The sequence below is a fragment of the Pelobates fuscus genome, chromosome 1, assembly GCF_036172605.1.
Source record: "Pelobates fuscus isolate aPelFus1 chromosome 1, aPelFus1.pri, whole genome shotgun sequence".
In the NCBI taxonomy this organism is placed as follows: Eukaryota; Metazoa; Chordata; class Amphibia; order Anura; family Pelobatidae; genus Pelobates; species Pelobates fuscus.
Window position 1 is genome coordinate 312,025,452 of NC_086317.1, and position 19,057 is coordinate 312,044,508.

Genomic DNA, 19,057 nt, shown 5'->3' on the forward strand with positions numbered 1-19,057 from the left:
AAGTCACAGCCATTGGCAAAATGTTTTTCAATTTATAAAAATAAACAGATTAAAGGAAGAAGTGGTTTTGTGTTTCAGTTATACTATGTATCATTCAAACCCCATGGGTGTCAAAGTTTTTTAAAATTTCTGAAATCTGACCATTCCCCCAGATCCCTATGTGTGATCAAATCCCCCTCCCCTTAAAGGCAGTTCCCTGGATTTTGAGTCACATTTTAAAATGTAGACTCACGGTCATGGTGCCCAGTTGGCACCGTGTGGCTGCACCTGATTGGTGCGCTCACGCGGTGCCTGATCAGTGCCATGTGGAAGCACCCAATCGGTGCGGCCGTGCTGCAGCGGGAGGTTACTATCCTAACCTGCAGCGCCTCTCCCTCCGAGCAGCATCTGGTATAGTGGCCTGGGCCAACGTTACGGACGCCAGGCGCTACTAAATAGCACCACCCCTAAAAACATCATAATAAACTAAATGTGCTAGCGACGTCACATTTTCAACACGCACGTTTTGGAGTTATAGGTCCCATTTTAACCAATAAGCAGGCTTTGGAGGTTATTGAAACCCAAACCTGCTAGTGTTCTTTGGCTTTGTCTTCTTTTTTATGCTCCTGTCTGTGTGCTGGGCCACAGCCCCATCATGACAGCCACACACATTCATAAAGACACAGACATGCACACATACATCCAGCCCTTCCCGGGCCTCGCTGCCAGCATGCACTCTCCATGTGCTGTGTGGACATGTCTCCCCTGTGTGACCGGCCCCGCGCTCTAACCATTCCTATTATTTCACCCGCGGCCCCGCCCCTTCCCCCTTTACCAGCGGGGACCCCGCCCCCTTCCTGAGTAATGTCAGCGGCGGCCAATCAGAGCCGTGCTGGGCGGGGCGGACTGTCCCCAGCTAGCGCCGGAGCCCCGGCTCGGGGAATGAATCCTCTGGCCGCTGGTAGGAGCAGGAGACCGGGGCAGCAGCAACACATCCCGCCGCGGACAGCGCTCACCTGCCGGCACCATGGCAGTGGAGGAAGAGGGCATCCGGGTCTTTCAGAGCGTCAAAATCAAGATCGGTGAGTGAGAGAGTGTGAGTGACGGGGGGAAGCATGGCACACAGTACCGGGCTACCACTGCCAGGACCGGGCTACCACTGCCAGGACCGGGCTACCACTGCCAGGACCGGGCTACCACTGCCAGGACCGGGCTACCACTGCCAGGACCGGGCTACCACTGCCAGGACCGGGCTACCACTGCCAGGACTGGGCTACCACTGCCCGCTCTGCCAGGACCGGGCTACCACTGCCAGGACCGGGCTACCACTGCCAGGACCGGGCTACCACTGCCAGGACCGGGCTACCACTGCCAGGACCGGGCTACCACTGCCAGGACCGGGCTACCACTGCCCGCTCTGCCAGGACTGGGCTACCACTGCCCGCTCTGCCAGGACTGGGCTACCACTGCCCGCTCTGCCAGGACCGGGCTACCACTGCCAGGACCGGGCTACCACTGCCAGGACCGGGCTACCACTGCCAGGACCGGGCTACCACTGCCAGGACCGGGCTACCACTGCCCGCTCTGCCAGGACCGGGCTACCACTGCCAGGACTAAACTATTACTGCCCGCTTTGGCAGGACTGGGCTACCACTGGCCGCTCTGCCCGGTAGTTGCTGGGAGCTGATCAGGGTTACATGCTGTGCGCAGTGGAGTTCTGGTTGATAGGGGCCACCAGACCCCCCACCAAGTTCTACTTTCGCCTACAGTGTGCTGTGATATTAGTCCAACGCTCCGTGTGTGCCTATGTGTACAGTGTGCAGCCCTGGGTTATAACGTGATGTGATGCACTGTATAAGGCAGGGATAAAATAATTTTGATAACATAATCGAACTTTGATGATCGACTTTTTTTAAGGAGTCTGAGTCTCTCTGTGTGTCGGTCTGGTCATCCTACCTATCAGTGTCCTTAAAGTGGTGACAATCAGTCAAGTGATGCTTTTTGCTGATGTTGGTTAGTCTTTGGTTCTCCAGCTGTTGTGTTTCACAGGATGCCCAGCCAGCCATTGATGGTTTTAATTTGCTGAGGGTCATAGGACACCTAGATGACAGTAACAGCTGTGAAGTGGATGGTTGCCTATCACCATATAATTCTGGCTTGTAAATGTTTTTTTGCTTCTTGTCGTGCATATATTCCCCCTATATTGCATGTTGGGCCCCACAGTAAATACTCACACACTGCCTCCTCCTATATGCTGTGACCATGTGAACCCCATTTACTGCTCTTAGCTGTCTGTCAGTGTATGTGTAAAAACATAGCTCATTGCCTGCTGGCAAAACCTCTCACAGGACAGCAAAAGCTTTTATATGCAACAAAGCACTCATTATTCTATCCCAGTGGAAAATCTGTGTAAAGCAGACTATGGTGACTTGAATACTAACTGATGTCAGCCTGTTGCTTTTTAAACTATATGCAACTTATTGGTTGAAGTCTCTAGGCCAGTGAATGAAGAATGCTCTAAAAGAGAAACCATCTTTGAATGATGTGCCCGATTACTAAGCTTGGCTAATTGATTTCAGAAACATTTAATGTCCACATCAGCTTCTTAAACAAGAGGCTCTGGAACATAGAGTTCTTGTTGGATTAGATCTCCTTTGAGCCCAGAAAAATCTTTTTGCCCATCTTAAACTTTGTCCCAAATATAGCTCTGTGAATTCTATTGTCGCCCAATTGCCATACAATATCTTCAGGATATTTTTTTTTATCTCCTCCTACTTAAAATCATGTCCTTCTGTTCAGTAAATCACTTTTTGTTTTGAGATTGCTCTTCCATGGATCAAGATGAATAGAGGTATCTGTAAAATTGTTGAACTTGGGGGGGGGGAAATATATATTTTTTGGCTTCAGATTCAGGACTGCCTATCTTTGCGTCAAGTGTGGCATAAGTTGTTGTCTTTTACAGATAGGCTGCATGAGATTAAAACAATGATGTCATATAAGATTGTAAACTGTACTACAAGTAAATAATTATTCACAGGTCATGGGTAGAACAGATCTGTGGTTTACTTTTATTTACCAGCCGTTTGTAAGCAATTCCACACAAACCCCCTAACCTATTAAAGCGTAAATGTTCCATTTGTCTGTCCATCTAGCATTTGATTGGAAAAGAATCGCAAAATCTAGTGCAGTCCCCAAGTAAAGCAAACCATGAAAAGATATCTTGTCCCATGACTTATGGCCCCTTTTCTCCTATGACTCTTTGTACATGTGATCCACTGACGCTTCCCAAAGTATATTACCATAAGATTGGATCACCTGTGGTAAAGCAGAGATATTTTGACCTCTTTATCAACATATTGATAGGAGAGGCAGTGTAACATATCATCAACTGCACAATTCCTGGCTGACTCCTTGATATTGTGATGCATATCAGTAAATAAACATAATCAATCACTCTATATCTTTACTAATTTAATTTGGTTATTCATAGATTTTCTAGGAAGGGAGGTATTGTATTGTCAGTGCACACATTGGCACCCTGTCCAGTAATAATGATAATATCGTGTGTCTTTCGCCCTTATCACTGTGAAAGACTTTCACATGCACTGAACATAACTTGTCAGTTTGGCTGTGGTTTTACATCGTGTCAAATCTTACGAGAATCCGTTTCACTTAAAGGTGGAGTCGCATTAACACAAACCACAAATGCACATGTACATTTTTTTTGTTTTGTTTATTTTTTCACTTTATGACCTTATGATAGTTTTCAGAGTTTGTGTTTTTTTTTCTGTTTTTTTTTTTTTTTTTTTTTTTTTTTTTTTTTTAGCCACAGGGATTTGTTTATCAAAAGTGGAGTTTATTAATATAGAGGAACAGTCTAGGTGGCTCTCAGCAATGTTTTTTTCTTTGTAATAGCCTGGTAGTAAGAAATGTTTGTAACCTGGACTAGTTCTGCAACAATTTGGGCAATCTGCTTCTAGCCAACTGTGACCTTGGACAGTTTGAACAGAAATCATCCTCTGTCCATCGTTTAATACGTGCATTTTATCATATAAATAAAAACTGACACAACTGTAGAACTCTGTACTCACCAGGTCTGTCAGCAGATTGATACTTTAGATACCAGTCAGCAGTAGACTTATTGGATTTGCAGTTTTAGTATAAATTTTGCAAATCAGTCATAGATTCACTCCAATTCACTGCTCAGTGCATTAAACCTTTGGTGTAACAGTTTTCTGTGGTTTTCATTGACTATACAGCTGGGGCAGATTTACTTTCCTGTTTAACCCCTTAATGACATGTGTGACATGTCATGATTCCCTTTTATTCCAGAAGTTTGGTCCTTAAGGGGTTAAAGGGACACCCCAATTACCCTAACAATGCATGCTCACTGAATGAGTTATAGTCACTATCTCCATGCACACCGTTGCTTATAATTGCTTACACGTCACCAACCGATTCTTTAAAAAAAGCCAAATACACGTAAGAGCAAGATTGGTCAATCACAATGTAGCATGCAGCTGCTATCAGCTCAGACATCAATTCTATTAATACTATGCATTGGATGGAATTATTGCCTTGTGCAGAACTGCAAATCCCCCTTTAAATATTAATCTTTTTAATTATTATTTTTTTACATTTTGTTTCCATGTTCTATTTAAAAAAGAAAAAACGGATTTCACATTTCATCCTCTAATTAAAAATAAATAAATTCACATTTGGGTCCCCTTAAACTGAAGTACTATCCGCTTAGATGGTAAGCTTTATTCTGTCCTGTCTAATATATCCAAGTACACTACCATTTCCAATGCAAAATAATTATTAATTTTGTAACTTGTATAGCGCCAACATATTTTGCAGTGTTTTACATAATAATCGCAAATAAGCGACAAACTATTTTAAATTCTAACGATAAGAAGACGCTATTGAAGACCCTGCTCGAACGTGCTTATAATCTAGAGGAGGCTATATGTCTGTCGTCTTTGAATTTCCTAAACACCAATGCCTACAGCAGTTTAAGTGATTTCATGATATGACCTTCTTGTTCACTGATTTATAATGAAATACTGTACATTGTGTATAATCTATACAGTAATCAGTTCATTTGCACCTGGATATTGTTACTATTTTCTTTCTCCTACAGAAAGCACATTCTCACGTGTATTTGTATATGTTCTATTCAGTGCCTCCCTCTCTTGGTGACTCTCAACAATGTTTTGTTCTTTGCAATAGCCTGGTTGTAAGGATGATTTGTAACCTGGCCAAGATTTTTAACACCTGAGACTGTATAAAGCTGCATAATTGAATGACGTGCAATTCATGGTTAAAGTTTAACAGAGTTATGTACATTCTCCACTTCAATCCCTCCTGCTATGTTGAGAAAATCAAGGAATTCAGACACTCTAGCAGTTATGGACTACGACAAGTGTATTTTGAGATTTGTTGTTAATTTGTAGTGGTTATGGTGTGAGGAGTGCTCTGGTTAGTAGCCACACCTTTTGGTAAATATTTGACTTCTTACCTGGGGTCTTCTCAGCCTTAGGAGAGTGATGTTCCTGCTGGGAGCTTCTATTAACTCTCCTAAGTTAAAGGGACACTGTAGGCACCCAGACCACTTCAGCTCATTGAAGTGGTCTGGGTGCAGTGTCCCTTTTGCACCTAGTGCTGCAATGCAGTTCCAGAGAACTGCACTGTTTACATTGCAGTTCTAAGTCTGTCCACAGAGGTTGTCCACTAGACAGCCACTGAGGGTGCTTCTGGAATCGAAACTGACCTTTGGTCCGTTATCTAATGCTGGGCGTCCTCACGCTCTGCATGAGGACCTCCCGAGTCAGATTTTCCCCATAGGAAAGCATTGAATAATGCTTTCCTATTGGGAAATGCTAATGCAAGTGCGCATTAGGTCTCCCCCGCCAGCTGACGTCGGTGGTGGAGGAGCGTGGACGGAGCCTGACCCAGCATTGAGAGACAGCGGCGCTAGATTCAGATAAGGGCTGAAGGGGAGCTTCCATCTGAAGAGGAGTTGGCAGCAGCTAAGGTGGCAATCGGTTCTAAAACAATTTGACTACTTACACCATGGGTTCTCAAACTCTGGCCCCCCAGATGTTGCTGAACTACAACTCCCATGATTCTCTGGCTATCTATGTAATTCAAAGAATCATGGGAGTTGTAGTTCAGCAACATCTGGGGGGCCGGAGTTTGAGGACCAATGACTTACGCTTACAATTTAGTGATTATGAGGCTTGGAGTGTTCCATTTAACTTACCTGTAATACAGCTCTTAAACATAATCATAACTGCAGACTTGCAATCCTTCTAATGTGAAGTCATTGAGCATGATACTTATTGTCCAATCAAATGCTTCTCATAGAGAAGCATTGCGGACATGGGCAACATTCCGGGCTACTGTGTGCATGTGCAAGGATGTATATTCATATTGCGTGCTGGAATTTTCCACTAAACTGAATAGTAAAAAAACAATATTTACTGTTTTTCTGGAGTACCGAGTGGAACAGTGACTTTTTTTTTTCCACTCCTCAAAATACCTCCATGTACTGCTATGTGTAATGCTTGTGAATCATCAGCACTAATTTCCTTATCTGCAAATATGTGTTTGTTTGTATAGTTCTGGAGTTATCGGTATTGTCATTTGACATGTGTGCGGTCTCTAAACTAACACATTAACATGCATTTACAACTAATTTTTTTGGTACCTAAAAATAAAACCTGATAATGTTAACAGAAAACAACCTGCATGTATTTCATTTACCGTTTTTTTGCAAAAAAGTAATTTCCTGAGAAAGTCATGTTTTTTTGTGTGTGTGTGTTTTTTAAAAAAAATTTAGGGACCTTCTTCCTGCGCTCTTGAGGACCTTGAAAAAAACGTTGTAAATTATACAATTTATATCAGCTTTCAATAATGGGATGCATGAAGGTGTCACGTCAGTCTATGTTCTGTGCATGCAACCTTCGAAACAAGCTTATTAGACTACTTAATAGTTGAGTGTTGTGGGAGCAATTTTTCATGGGCAGACATTCCATGGGCAATGGTCTAGTTATAAGACACAATAGATCATCCCAGGGTGGTTTGGCAATGAAACACTGCGGTCCCACCAGATCAGACTGCTTCAAAGTGTAGAATTGTCTGTCCTGGCCAGTCCCTTACCAGTTTAAGTATTTACAGTTCTATATTATCTTCTGGTCTTATAGAAGGCAATTATTGGATTGCAAGCATGTAGCAAACAACTTTTAATTCATGAAAACTTTTTTTTTTTTTTTGTAAATCTGTTTATTAAGGCATAGTAAATAATACAGAGTTGGCTCGCAGGCCAGATAAACGAGCAAAATTTTCAAGGCATTAGCAAGACATGTATACAAAGTTTTAATATCTAGTAAATTGTGATATAAACAGGAGCAATACGATTAACCTATATCGGATCAGGAGATCCGAGCTTCCTCTTGTGGGTCAGTAGCAGGTCCCCAGCTGTCAGGTTCAGATATGTAAATGAGCAGTACCTCAGAACATTCCCAAGGTATTTACATGGGTGCACCAGTGACTATTCTAGGTGTGACGTTGCTTTAGGTTGGGCAGAGATAGTTGGCATGATCTATTCCATGAGAGCAGAGTTAGGAAAATTGGGTCAACCGTTAGCAACGTAGAGGTTTAGAATTCTGGGTCTGTGAAGACGATATAGAGTACTGCCTCATCACTTCACATGCATAACCCCTTTACCTAGTGTATCCCCAGATAAGGCCAATATTCAGGCTCTAAGACTCTGCGGTGGTGGGAGAATTCATGAAAACTTCCATCAAAGTCAAGAGCTTTTTTTAATCCTTTTTCCTGATTGAATGAGATAATAAATGTGGCAACATTGCATATCATATGCCTGTATGTTAATTTGTGTATTAAGAATCTCTGGGTTTTCTTCATTTTTTTTATTTTTTTTTATTTTTTTCCTTTTTATAAACTTCTTTACATATGCACTGTGTTTTTTTTTTTTTCTTTTTTCTTTTTTCAGAAGCTCTGCATTTTTGCCCTTGGCTGCTTGTACTGGGATGACCCATGTTTTTTGGGAACTGCTTGAAGAAATAGTAACTCACAACAATATCGTTTCCCGTGAGACAGTCTTGACATAGCACTCCACTGACCATAACAGGTTTTTTCTTTTTGTCAAGGACTCCCCAGGGAACTAGCTGGTAATTTCTGCTTATGCAAGAGTGCTTCTGCAGCAAGCTTGTTAGTCCAATGTCAAGGCTGCATGTTATCTCACCCTGTATGCACCAGAGCTGGAATATCACTAGCATGCCACTTTCTGATCCTGTTTGTATACCACCCCAATTTGGGAAGTATAGAGTAACAGTTTTGCGATACTTCTGCCGAAAAGCTTTGTTACAGAGCTTGGTGTTATGACGCACACCGCTAGTTCTATTTACGACGGAGTATACTAATTTAACTTTTTGCAGTGGCAGGAATTTAATTAAGAAACACGTTGTGAGGACCTTGGTTGTAATTAAAAGAAGGACAGAATCTGGATCCAATTTTGACTTTTAACTTCTTAATTCTGCATCATTGCAAAAGATTGGAAAATAGGTTTAAGAACCTTAGCAAATTTTACATATGCTTTTCTTTTTTATTATTCTTATATTTCAGTAATGCCTTCACATATAATTATTTTGTGTTCATTAGTGAAACTAATATTTTAATTTATTATCCATAGTTTTAGAAGCTTTTATACCTAGTTCTATAGTTTTGTACCTAATCTTATATTTTATTTTTAATATTGTAGGCCTAATCGACAATTGCACATACATACAGTATTTATGTACATACATTGATACATAAATATACCCTTGCATACTTAGACACTCAGTCTTGCCAGTTTATTTAGTTACGGTCTCCCTGCACGCTTTTGTCTCTAGTAAGATGGGAGAGGAGCTGTGTCTCTTTATTACAATGGTTAGAGATTGGGAAGAGTTACAATGGTTGAAAATAAATTAATTGTTTTTACATATTAGATAAGATTACTCAATCCATTCTTGAAGATATCTTTTATAAATAGTTTTCTTTTTGTTTAGTTTTCTTTTGTTTAAACGAAGACGCTTCTAATAAATTTTGCATGAATTCAAAGGGGTCGAGAAAACAAGATAGTACTTCTCTAAACCGTTACTGTCAGGAAGCTTCCCATGGTGACATTCCTGTGAGTCATAATGTGTTTCTTTTTCTCCAAATCACCAAGAGGAAATGGCAAACTAATCCCACTTACTGACAATTGATCATACTGTTTGTAGACTAAATTTGTATCTGTGGGAATAAATAAATATACATAATTCTTATCTGTTTTGTGTTTATATATTTTAATGCAACAGTAATTTATTAAGACCAGCTTCATAGCACTGTCAGTGTTTCAGTCTCTAAGAGATTGTTCGTAAGATTTTCACAAAAGTCTGTAAGACTGATATGTTGACTTAATAACTTACTGTTGCATTAACAGTACCTGCTGTTAATGCTCTGTTCCTTGGATTATATGCAATAGACAAATTATTTTTATTTTTTTATTTGCAGCACCAAAAACACAATTCTTGAAGGGACACTATAGTCACCAGGACCATTGCAGCTTAATGGATTGGTTCTGGTCTCTATCCTGTGCCTGCAGACTTTTCAATGTAAACACTGCTTTTGGGAGCAGTGTTTACATTGCTACCTAGTAACACTTCTAATGGCAGTCACTTAGACGGCCATTAAGGTGCTTCCTATCTCAGTGCTGTACAGTGTGCAGCACCTACATTCAGCGTCGCCATGCTCCGCATGGAGACGCTTAACTGGAGATGCATTTATTCAATGTATCTCTATGAGAAGATGCTGATTGGTGCAGAGTTATGCAGTGCATGCACAATAGCTTCCCAATACTTTCCTATGGGAAAGCATTAAATTGGCTGAGATCATCAAGCTTGATTATCTCAGGCATAGTAGCAGGGAGAGTAAAAACACCATTACCATGTAATTGGAGGGGGGCTGGTCCCCTAAATAAACACACACACTCACTGAGAGTCACACAAATTATGTGTTTTTAATTCAATATTATTCCAACACAGCCTCCCTACCATTGGGAGAGCTGGAGTAGATAGTCGTTATACGCAATCCAGAGGGCGGCTGGCTTGGGGCAGAGTGGAGGTGGGCCGGCTGTACATATTGAAGGCTGCCAGCAAGGGAGCTGTGATCTTCCTGCTCTGCTCCCTTGCGCACCCTTTAGTGATGCTGGGGCCAGAGTGATGTCATATCCCAGCCCCAGGATTTGTGCCTTTAACAGATGCATATTTATTCACTACATTGTCAAAGTGCATTGTCAGGAACTTAGAAATAATTCAAAGAGCATTTTCCAAGTTTATGTAAAAATACCCGAACTGGAAACAAGTGGATCATTTTTCTCACTCTGCTGTTTTTATTTATCCACTAAAATATTAAATGCACCTCCTTTTTAAAATCACAACATTTACACTTTATTACATATCCCTATAAATGGCACATCTCATTTCTCTTTTTTTAGACCTGTATTTTCTTCTAGTAGCTGAATGAATATTTTGCTCCCATATTCAATACATTTTACAACTACACTCCTTTACAGAGACCTATGGGAGGGAGGCTGCATTCTCTGCTACTTGCAGCCATCATAAAATAAAGAGGGAATTTTTTTTATTAGTACCGGTATATATATTTTACAGTAAACCTTTACTAGCATTTAAAAAAAATTAAATAAAAAAATAACAAATTATAGTGATTATGTGTATATATTTGAAGTTACTCTATCAAGGACATGTGTTCGAAATGACGGAACTCAGGAGATTGGATGCATTTACACAGATCGTGCTGTGTTTTTTGAATAGTTCTCAATGTTGTAGTTTCTAATAAATGAAAAACAAATTGAGGAACCCTGGTTGTGGTATTCTCAGGTTTCATCACACTGACCTCTAGTTGGGTAGGGCTTCCTTTCAAAAGGAAACTAACGTTAAAAATGGAACTGAATCATATTTTCATACTAGTAAACCAAAGAAATCTCATCAGTTCTATAAACCTAATTTTTACAGACACACTACGTGCATGCAGGTGTGCAGCTGTATGCTAAACTGAGATCAGGGGAGCAACTAGACAGCCGTACATCCTAGAGCAGGGGTAGGCAGCTTTTGGCACTCCAGATGTTGCGGACTACATGTCCCATAGTACTCTTCTACCTTTTAATGGTGGTAAAGCATCCGGGGGGACATAGTCCATAACATTTGGAATGCCGAAGGTTAACTACCGTAGCCCCTACATGCTTGTACCTTCTGTTTCATACCGAACCTGAGTAAAATATCTGGTGTACATGTGCAATGCTAGGAAACTTTATACATGTTTTGAAGGGTGTTGGCCTATAATTTCATTATCTGGTACCAACTGGTGGTGTTAAACCTGGGAATGAGTGGAGGATTGGCCATCTGTGCCATTACCAACACGCTCTTCATCTACCAGTCACCAGGAATGGTGTTGGAGAGACGCAGAAGTGCCAGCAAGCTATGGGTTTCTGATCACAGTGTTTAACATCTTGATTCTACATATTTCTAACACACGATAAACATAGTGTTAAGAGTCAAGAAACACTCAAGAAACAAATATTTAGTTTATTTTATATTGGAGTGTTTCTCCCGCTTACCTATTTTAGCATTGAGAACATTAGAAGTGCTACTGAACACATCTTTGTTCCTGTGCCATAGGGGTCTCCATGCTGCTCCAACCTGCCTCTTTTGAAGTCCTCATTAGTGCGTTTCATAGCGAAGCATTGGGAGACATGGTGCATGTTGGCTGCTCTGAGAAGTCCTGACTTCTGCTCTATCCTACAGCCAGAAGGTGCTACTGAGGGGGTTTATAAAAGTGCCAATTCCTCTGCATCTTATAAAGTAAGGCACAGGGACATGTTGTTCACCTTTAACCCCTTAAGGACCAAACTTCTGGAATAAAAGGGAATCATGACATGTCACACATGTCATGTGTCCTTAAGGGGTTAAACCATGTCATCGAGCTGGTGTGTTCCTTTGAAACTTTAATCTATTATGACCTTGTCTAACAGTACACCTGTACTGCAGAAAATGTAAAGCCACCGAATATACAGGACCTGTTGTGCTTTTTCCATTTTTGAATTCTATATACCGGTAGTTGGTATTCTACATAAAAAAACTGCTAGCGGCTCAATTGTGTGTGTGTGTGTGTGTGTGTGTGTGCAGAAACTCTAAGAGAATTGATGTAGGCTGGATTGAGAGGCTGTCTTACTGTCTGACATACGTGTGTGTATATACCGGTGTGTGTGTGTGTGTGTGTGTGTGTATATATCTATACATGTTTTTGTGCTAGTTGTCTTTAACTAATTTGTTACTGTAAAAGCAAAATACACAATATGTTGAGATGCTGCGGTATGTGTCTAGTAAATTTACTCACTTTACTTGATTGATTGGTATGCTTCTTTTTACTGCTTTGATGAATGCATTTGTCAATATCTTCTTTAGCAAAATCAATATTCATTTGAAATGTAGATAAGACTGTGTGCTTTATATAGCGTGGGGGTGTGTGGTGTGGCTCTTAGACCAATTGCTCGTGATAAAGAGTTTAGCTAATACTCTGTGACCTTGATCAAGGTGCTGAGATTCCTGTTGAGTTCCTTGGTATTTATTTTTAATATTCTAGATTTACAGATTAGATACCATATTATAGATTTTTTTTTTTTGTGTGTTTTTTTTATTTTTTTTAAATTTAGTTAAAGGGACACTATAGTCACCTGAACAACTTTAGCTTAATGAAGCAGTTTTGGTGTATAGAACATGCCCCTGAAGCCTCACTGCTCAATCCTCTGCCATTTAGGAGTTAAATCCCTTTGTTTATGAACCCAAGTCACACCCCCTGCATGTGACTTACACAGCCTTCCATAAAATTTTCCTGTAAAGAGAGCCCTATTTAGGCTTTCTTTATTGCAAGTTCTGTTTAATTAAGATTTTCTTATCCCCTGCTATGTGTCACGGTTCTCGCCGCGACATCCAGTCTGCCAGACAAGGTCACCCCAGGAGTGCCCAGCAGGGGATTTGAACCCTGGACTTTGCCTCTTTTGCCACTGTGCTATCCAGCCATTCATGTATTGATTTAATAGGTGTCCTCGCCTTGTTTCCAGCACTGGGAGCTGAACTTGCCCGTGGCTGCTCTGTACACCTGTATCCCATATTAATTGGCTGGATATAAAAGCCTGCCTCACCCTGGGAGGGGGTCAGACTACTCTGATCTCTGGCTTCCCTGATTTTGGCTTTCCTTGACTACGCTTCTGCTAATCCCTGCTGTACTGAGACTTGGAGCACTTTTCCTGGAAAGCCCCCGTGCACAGACTCACAGGCCAGGTGGCGTCTTACCTGGTCACCCTGGTCTGTGTCTACTTTGCAAGGGTGAGCGTATAACTCTGCGAGCTGGACTCCCTATCAGGTAAGACTCCTTACACTATGTTTATAGCTTGCTAGACCCTGCAAGATGCTCCTGTATGTGATTAAAGTTCAATTTAGAGATTGAGATACAATTTATTTAAGGTAAATATTACATCTGTTTGAAAGTGAAACCAGTTTTTTGTTTCATGTAGGCTCTGTCAATCATAGCCAGGGGAGGTGTGGCTAGGGATGCATAAACAGAAACAAAGTGATTTAACTCCTAAATGACAGTGAATTGAGCAGTGAAATTGCAGGGGAATGAGCTATACACTAAAACTGCGTTATTTAGCTAAAGTAATTTAGGTGACTATAGTGTTTTCAATTGTCCCTATTTAGGAGGGGTAGTCTCTATTTTGGGCCCAATCCCTTGGTTACTCTGTTTTGTCCTAGTCCCTAGTTCTATATTGTGGATTTGCCAGAGTGTATAACCGAGCTCCACAGCAATAATTCTCATTGTAAATTTTTTTACACTACAATAAATGTATTTAGAAATCAGTCTGCGTAAATAAGATACATTGTTCTTGTTTTAAATTACATTTTAGTTGCAAAAATTATTAGTAAGTCACCTTAAAAATTTTAGAACAGCCCAGCCTGGCTACACCGCTAAAATGAAAGTATCCCTCTTTGTCCATTTGAAATGTTGGGAGGTATGGATTAACAATTACCTGAACGCACACATGCATATTACATTAGATGTTCTAGCGTGAGTTTGTTACCACAATGCCATCAACCTTTCGTCATGGCTGAATTTAATTGCAAGCATTTAGCTGTAAGTGGGAGCTTACACTGTGATGTTAGATTATCATGCATTATCAAGGTTTGTCTATCTACCATGACATTCAATGACCTTCAATCTTACTCCAGTCAAATTGAATGGTGTCTTACAAACTACAGGGGTTAAATCCCAGCCATTGATAAAACTCTATTTGCTTAAATTGTTTGCCTTTTACCATTGGGTCACCTGGCAATATCTAGCTCTGGCTATTTTGCAAGGAGCAAATCATCTGTTTATATTTATATTGTTTATATGTATATTGGCAAAGGTCAATTGACCTAAAAACATACCGGTACATAGAAACCTCTTTCAGATCATTTGAATACCATCCAGATTGTACAATTGACTTCATCAAAGAGAAGCTGCAAAAAACTAAAAAAAAAGGTACGCCACAGACTGGATTTTTGTTATTCACCACAATCTCTTAGACATAATCTGACAGCCTATGGACACTTAACAGACAACTTGATATCACATCAAAATACCATCCATAGAAAGTGATCTTATAGATCATTCTGTCTTCCTCACTCTGTTTTTTTTTTTTTATATAATTACTAATTGCTAACTTTTTGATTTTTACTATTTTGGCTACATCTACGGAGTACCACAGTGGTTTCTTGAATTTTTTTTCCTTTTACTGACAAGCCTAATGCAATTTTCTGTTGCCACTTTTAAATAATCCAATTTCTCTTTGACTCCATTTAAATTGCTCCAGTCTGATAATGACTCCTTTACTTATTCTAATTTTAGAAAAGTCTTGTTTTTTAAAGTCTAAAACTTTTTTGTTTTTGTGTGGTGTTCTTATATTAAACCACACTGCCTGATGATCACTGGATCCTAATCTTTCACCTATAGTAATATCTGATAACAAATCTCCATTTGTTTACACTAAATCTATTATGCCCTCTTTACGAGTTGGCTCCTCAATGACTTGTTTTAGAGACCATTCCAGTAGGAGTTTACAATATGTGTGCTCCTGGCACAAGCAGCTATTTGGTTTTCCAATTCACATCAGGAAGATTAAAGTCACCCATGATAACTTGTTTTGGGGGGGCAATTGGATTGATGTTTTATCATGCTTTTGTCCCCTCCCTCCCCCCCAGTTTAAATACATCCTAGCAAAACCTCTGAACTGCTGAGAACATTTTTCTTTTTGAGAAAGATGCAAACCATCTTTTTTGTACAGTTCATTTTCATTCCAAACAGAGCTACCGTGAGAAATAAAGCCAAATTCTTGCTCCCGGCACCATTCACCAAGCCACAAGTTAAAGTCCATAATATGCTTCCGCCTGTCGTTCTGAGTGTTATGCACAGGCAGAACTTCAGAGAATGCCAGTGTGGAAGCAACCTGCCGTATATCATTGGCAAAAACACAAAACACTTCCTTTACCTCTGAAACCTCATTACAAGCCAAGTCATTTGTCCCTAGATGGACAAGTACATCCAATTCCCCTTCCTGCTTTGCTCGCTTAACAATATTACATATACATATCCTGTCTCTGTGAGCACTAGCTCCGGGAAGACCTCTCAAAAGACCACCATTGTCCATCTCCACACCTCTTACGATAGAATCCCCCAACAACAACTGCTTTCTATTAGGCCTCACCATGGTCTCCGAGCCTGTCTCCACAACACCACTACCCTCGGTGCCTGAGCCTGTCTCCACAACACCACTACCCTCGGTGCCTGAGCCTGTCTCCACAACACCACTACCCTCGGTGCCTGAGCCTGTCTCCACAACACCACTACCCTCGGTGCCTGAGCCTGTCTCCACAACACCACTACCCTCGGTGCCTGAGCCTGTCTCCACAACACCACTACCCTCGGTGCCTGAGCCTGTCTCCACAACACCACTACCCTCGGTGCCTGAGCCTGTCTCCACAACACCACTACCCTCGGTGCCTGAGCCTGTCTCCACAACACCACTACCCTCAGGGTCCCACGCCCGCCGGGCTGAAGGGGGAGGAAGGGGTTAATCCCTTACCTTTTTTCCAGCGCTGGGACTCTCCTCTTTCTTCTTCCGTCATCGGCTGAATGCGCATGCGCAGTAAGAGCCGCACGCGCATTCAGCCAGTCTCATAGGAAAGCATTATTAATGCTTTCCTATGGACGCTGGCGTCTTCTCACTGTGAAAATCACAGTGGGAAGCACCTCTAGCGGCTGTCAATGAGACAGCCACTAGAGGCTGGATTAGCCCATAGGTAAACATAGCTGTTTCTCTGAAACAGCTATGTTTACTGCAAAAAGGTTAAACCTAGCTGGACCTGGCACCCAGACCACTTCATTAAGCTGAAGTGGTCTGGGTGCCTATAGTGGTCCTTTAACCCCTTAAGGACCAAACTTCTGGAATAAAAGGGAATCATGACGTGTCACACATGTCATGTGTCCTTAAGGGGTTGAACACCTTTAGATGCAGAGGGACACTATAGCTGTGGGAATAGTTTTGTATTTCTAACACTATAGTGTGCCTTTAAGGATGTTTTGTTTGACAGTGTTTTGATACTGTGTTTGCATTCTTCATTTCTATGTTTTGTAAGTGGATAGATGTTATTAGAGTTTAGGAACATGAAAAGAAGTTTAGTCCGAGTCCAATATAAAATGAGAAACCTGTGTATTTACTAGGACTGGGTTATGTAGTATGAGTTTCTTCATGGTGGATTTCTAGTTTTTCTAGCAATTCCTCCCCCTACTTTTTGAGATTTCATGACTTGTTAAAACTTTTATTGCTTGACTTTCACAGAAGACGTTTTTTGGTTTTTCTGCCCAAGCTTAAACTATTTAGTTTTAATCTAGTTATACTATATGCGTAAATGCTATTTGCCCTTGTCAAGTGTTGGAATTCTACAGTTTGAGTCCTGAACATAGCTGTTCCCTTGCAGGAGATATAATTACACATGTCATCATAAATATATTAATTTTCATTTTTAGAAGTCAAGTAGGAACACTACGACTCTCTTTAGCACGTTGACTGCCAAAATTCTGCTAAGTGCATCACATGCTTAGTTTTTGGACACATACCTATAGTGTTCAATGAATTAATCTTTTTGAAAACCCATAAAATGCATCCACTAAACTTAAATGCACATAAATCAGATTTTTAGCCTAGCAGCCAATAGGCGATGACATTTAATGCACATTTTATATAATTGAACATGGATTCCATATGGAACTACACACACGTTTGTTTCCATAAAGTGGATGTTGGATTATCAGAAATGAATTTCAAGCGGAATTTCTGTAGGGCTATATTTGACTGTCTTTGAACAGGATTACCGCCCCCAGCCTTATGACATCCTTGTTTTCTTTCTGATTAGCAGGAGGCAAATGCAACTGAAAGATAAATCATGCGGTTTCAGATAAACTTTCCTGTGGACGGAGTAATATAGAAATAAAACTGTGACGTGTATGCTAGCTCATAACCCAGAGTAAGCAGCATTATTGTGTATTGATGGCTTTACAAAAAAAACAACAACCCATCCCTACAAACCAAAAAGAAACACAAGCTATAAATGTGTGATCAAACCTCATGATTTGTAAAAATATAAATTTTTGTGAAAATTAACGGACTCCTTTCAGACGCCAACCTAACTTTTTTTTAATAAAAAATTGAATACAATTCAAACGTATCTATATGCATGTGTGATTGTTTACTTTGCATGTGCATTTAGGCTAATATAAATTTATTATAACTCAACTATAGCAATTATGTTGCTTTGAATGTTCCTTTTACTATTGCCTGCTTATCTTTATTCGAAAACGGTCTACTTGGTGATCTTCCTCTTTATTAAATACCTTCTACATTGCTAAATGTGGCTGTGGGAATGGGTACATTTTTCTGTTCAGAATGTTGTGATGGGATAAAATGTTTCATCATCTTCCGTTTTTAGTGTTAAAAGTAACCGCCACAAAGATATGTTTTTCATTATAATTGTAGCCAAAGGCTTTAATGGTTGTATTGAAAACTGTTGATCGTCCATTCCGTTTGCTGTGACTTTGAAAAGCTTGAGCAATGAATTACTGGCCATAAATGCCTGGGATCAGTAACCTTGCACTATTGTCTGTGTTCTAAAGTGCTAGTTTATTTTGTTAAAACTGTGGAACATTGTTCCCTGGCTTTGGTGTATTTTTAATTTTATTTATTTTTACTCCAGGTTTTTTGATTGTGTATTACTGGATAGCTGGTATAATTTGTATCACAGGAATAAATGTGCTTAATATTGTTCGTATGAGATTCCCAGTAAAGTCTGTAATTATTTTTCCTTTTAAAATACTTCTTCTTATTATTTTTCTATACTTAAATTACATATTTCTCAAGAAGTGCACAGTGCTTCTCCGCAATTCTGACATGGATGCCTGAGACATAAATTTGTCTGACGGCTGTCCTGTTTGAAGAGACATTATAAGTGGCCTAAACACTACAGCTTTTTGGCATGGTCCTAATGTGAAGTGTCTGTGAGTTCTGTCCCCTTCATTTTTTTTTTTTGTATTTTTTTGTTTAGCATATTCTCTTGGTTCCTTGTCTGTTTCTCAGATTAAGCAGAGGTTTCACTTCCAGATTATCAATCTTAAACCGTTGAGTGATAAACTGCAAGTGCTGGGAGAAGTTTAACCTGAAATCAAAGTTTGACAGAAAATGGGTTGGGAAAATTATTTATATCTCAAATAATGGTGCTTACTATATTTATTTTTAAAACCATGAATAAGGTGCGTTGTGTCTTTAAGACTTAACAAATTTTATAAAACTGTGCAAAACCGTATAATAATGAAAGTGCATACAAATATAACAAAAGTGTCACTGTGCAAAAATTTAGTGATG

At 40.2% G+C, this 19,057-nt stretch overlaps 1 protein-coding gene across 2 annotated transcripts in view; it reads left to right on the forward strand.

The window, feature by feature from the left end:
- The first annotated feature begins 914 nt into the window (after positions 1-914).
- RASA3 (RAS p21 protein activator 3) overlaps positions 915-19,057 on the forward strand; it is a 192,968-nt gene continuing 174,825 nt past the window's right edge. For both annotated transcript variants that reach the window (XM_063458648.1, XM_063458658.1), the window contains exon 1: positions 915-1,061. In XM_063458648.1, the coding sequence (XP_063314718.1) occupies positions 1,007-1,061 (55 nt within the window). In that variant the 5' untranslated portion in view covers positions 915-1,006. The remainder of the gene's footprint in view (positions 1,062-19,057) is intronic.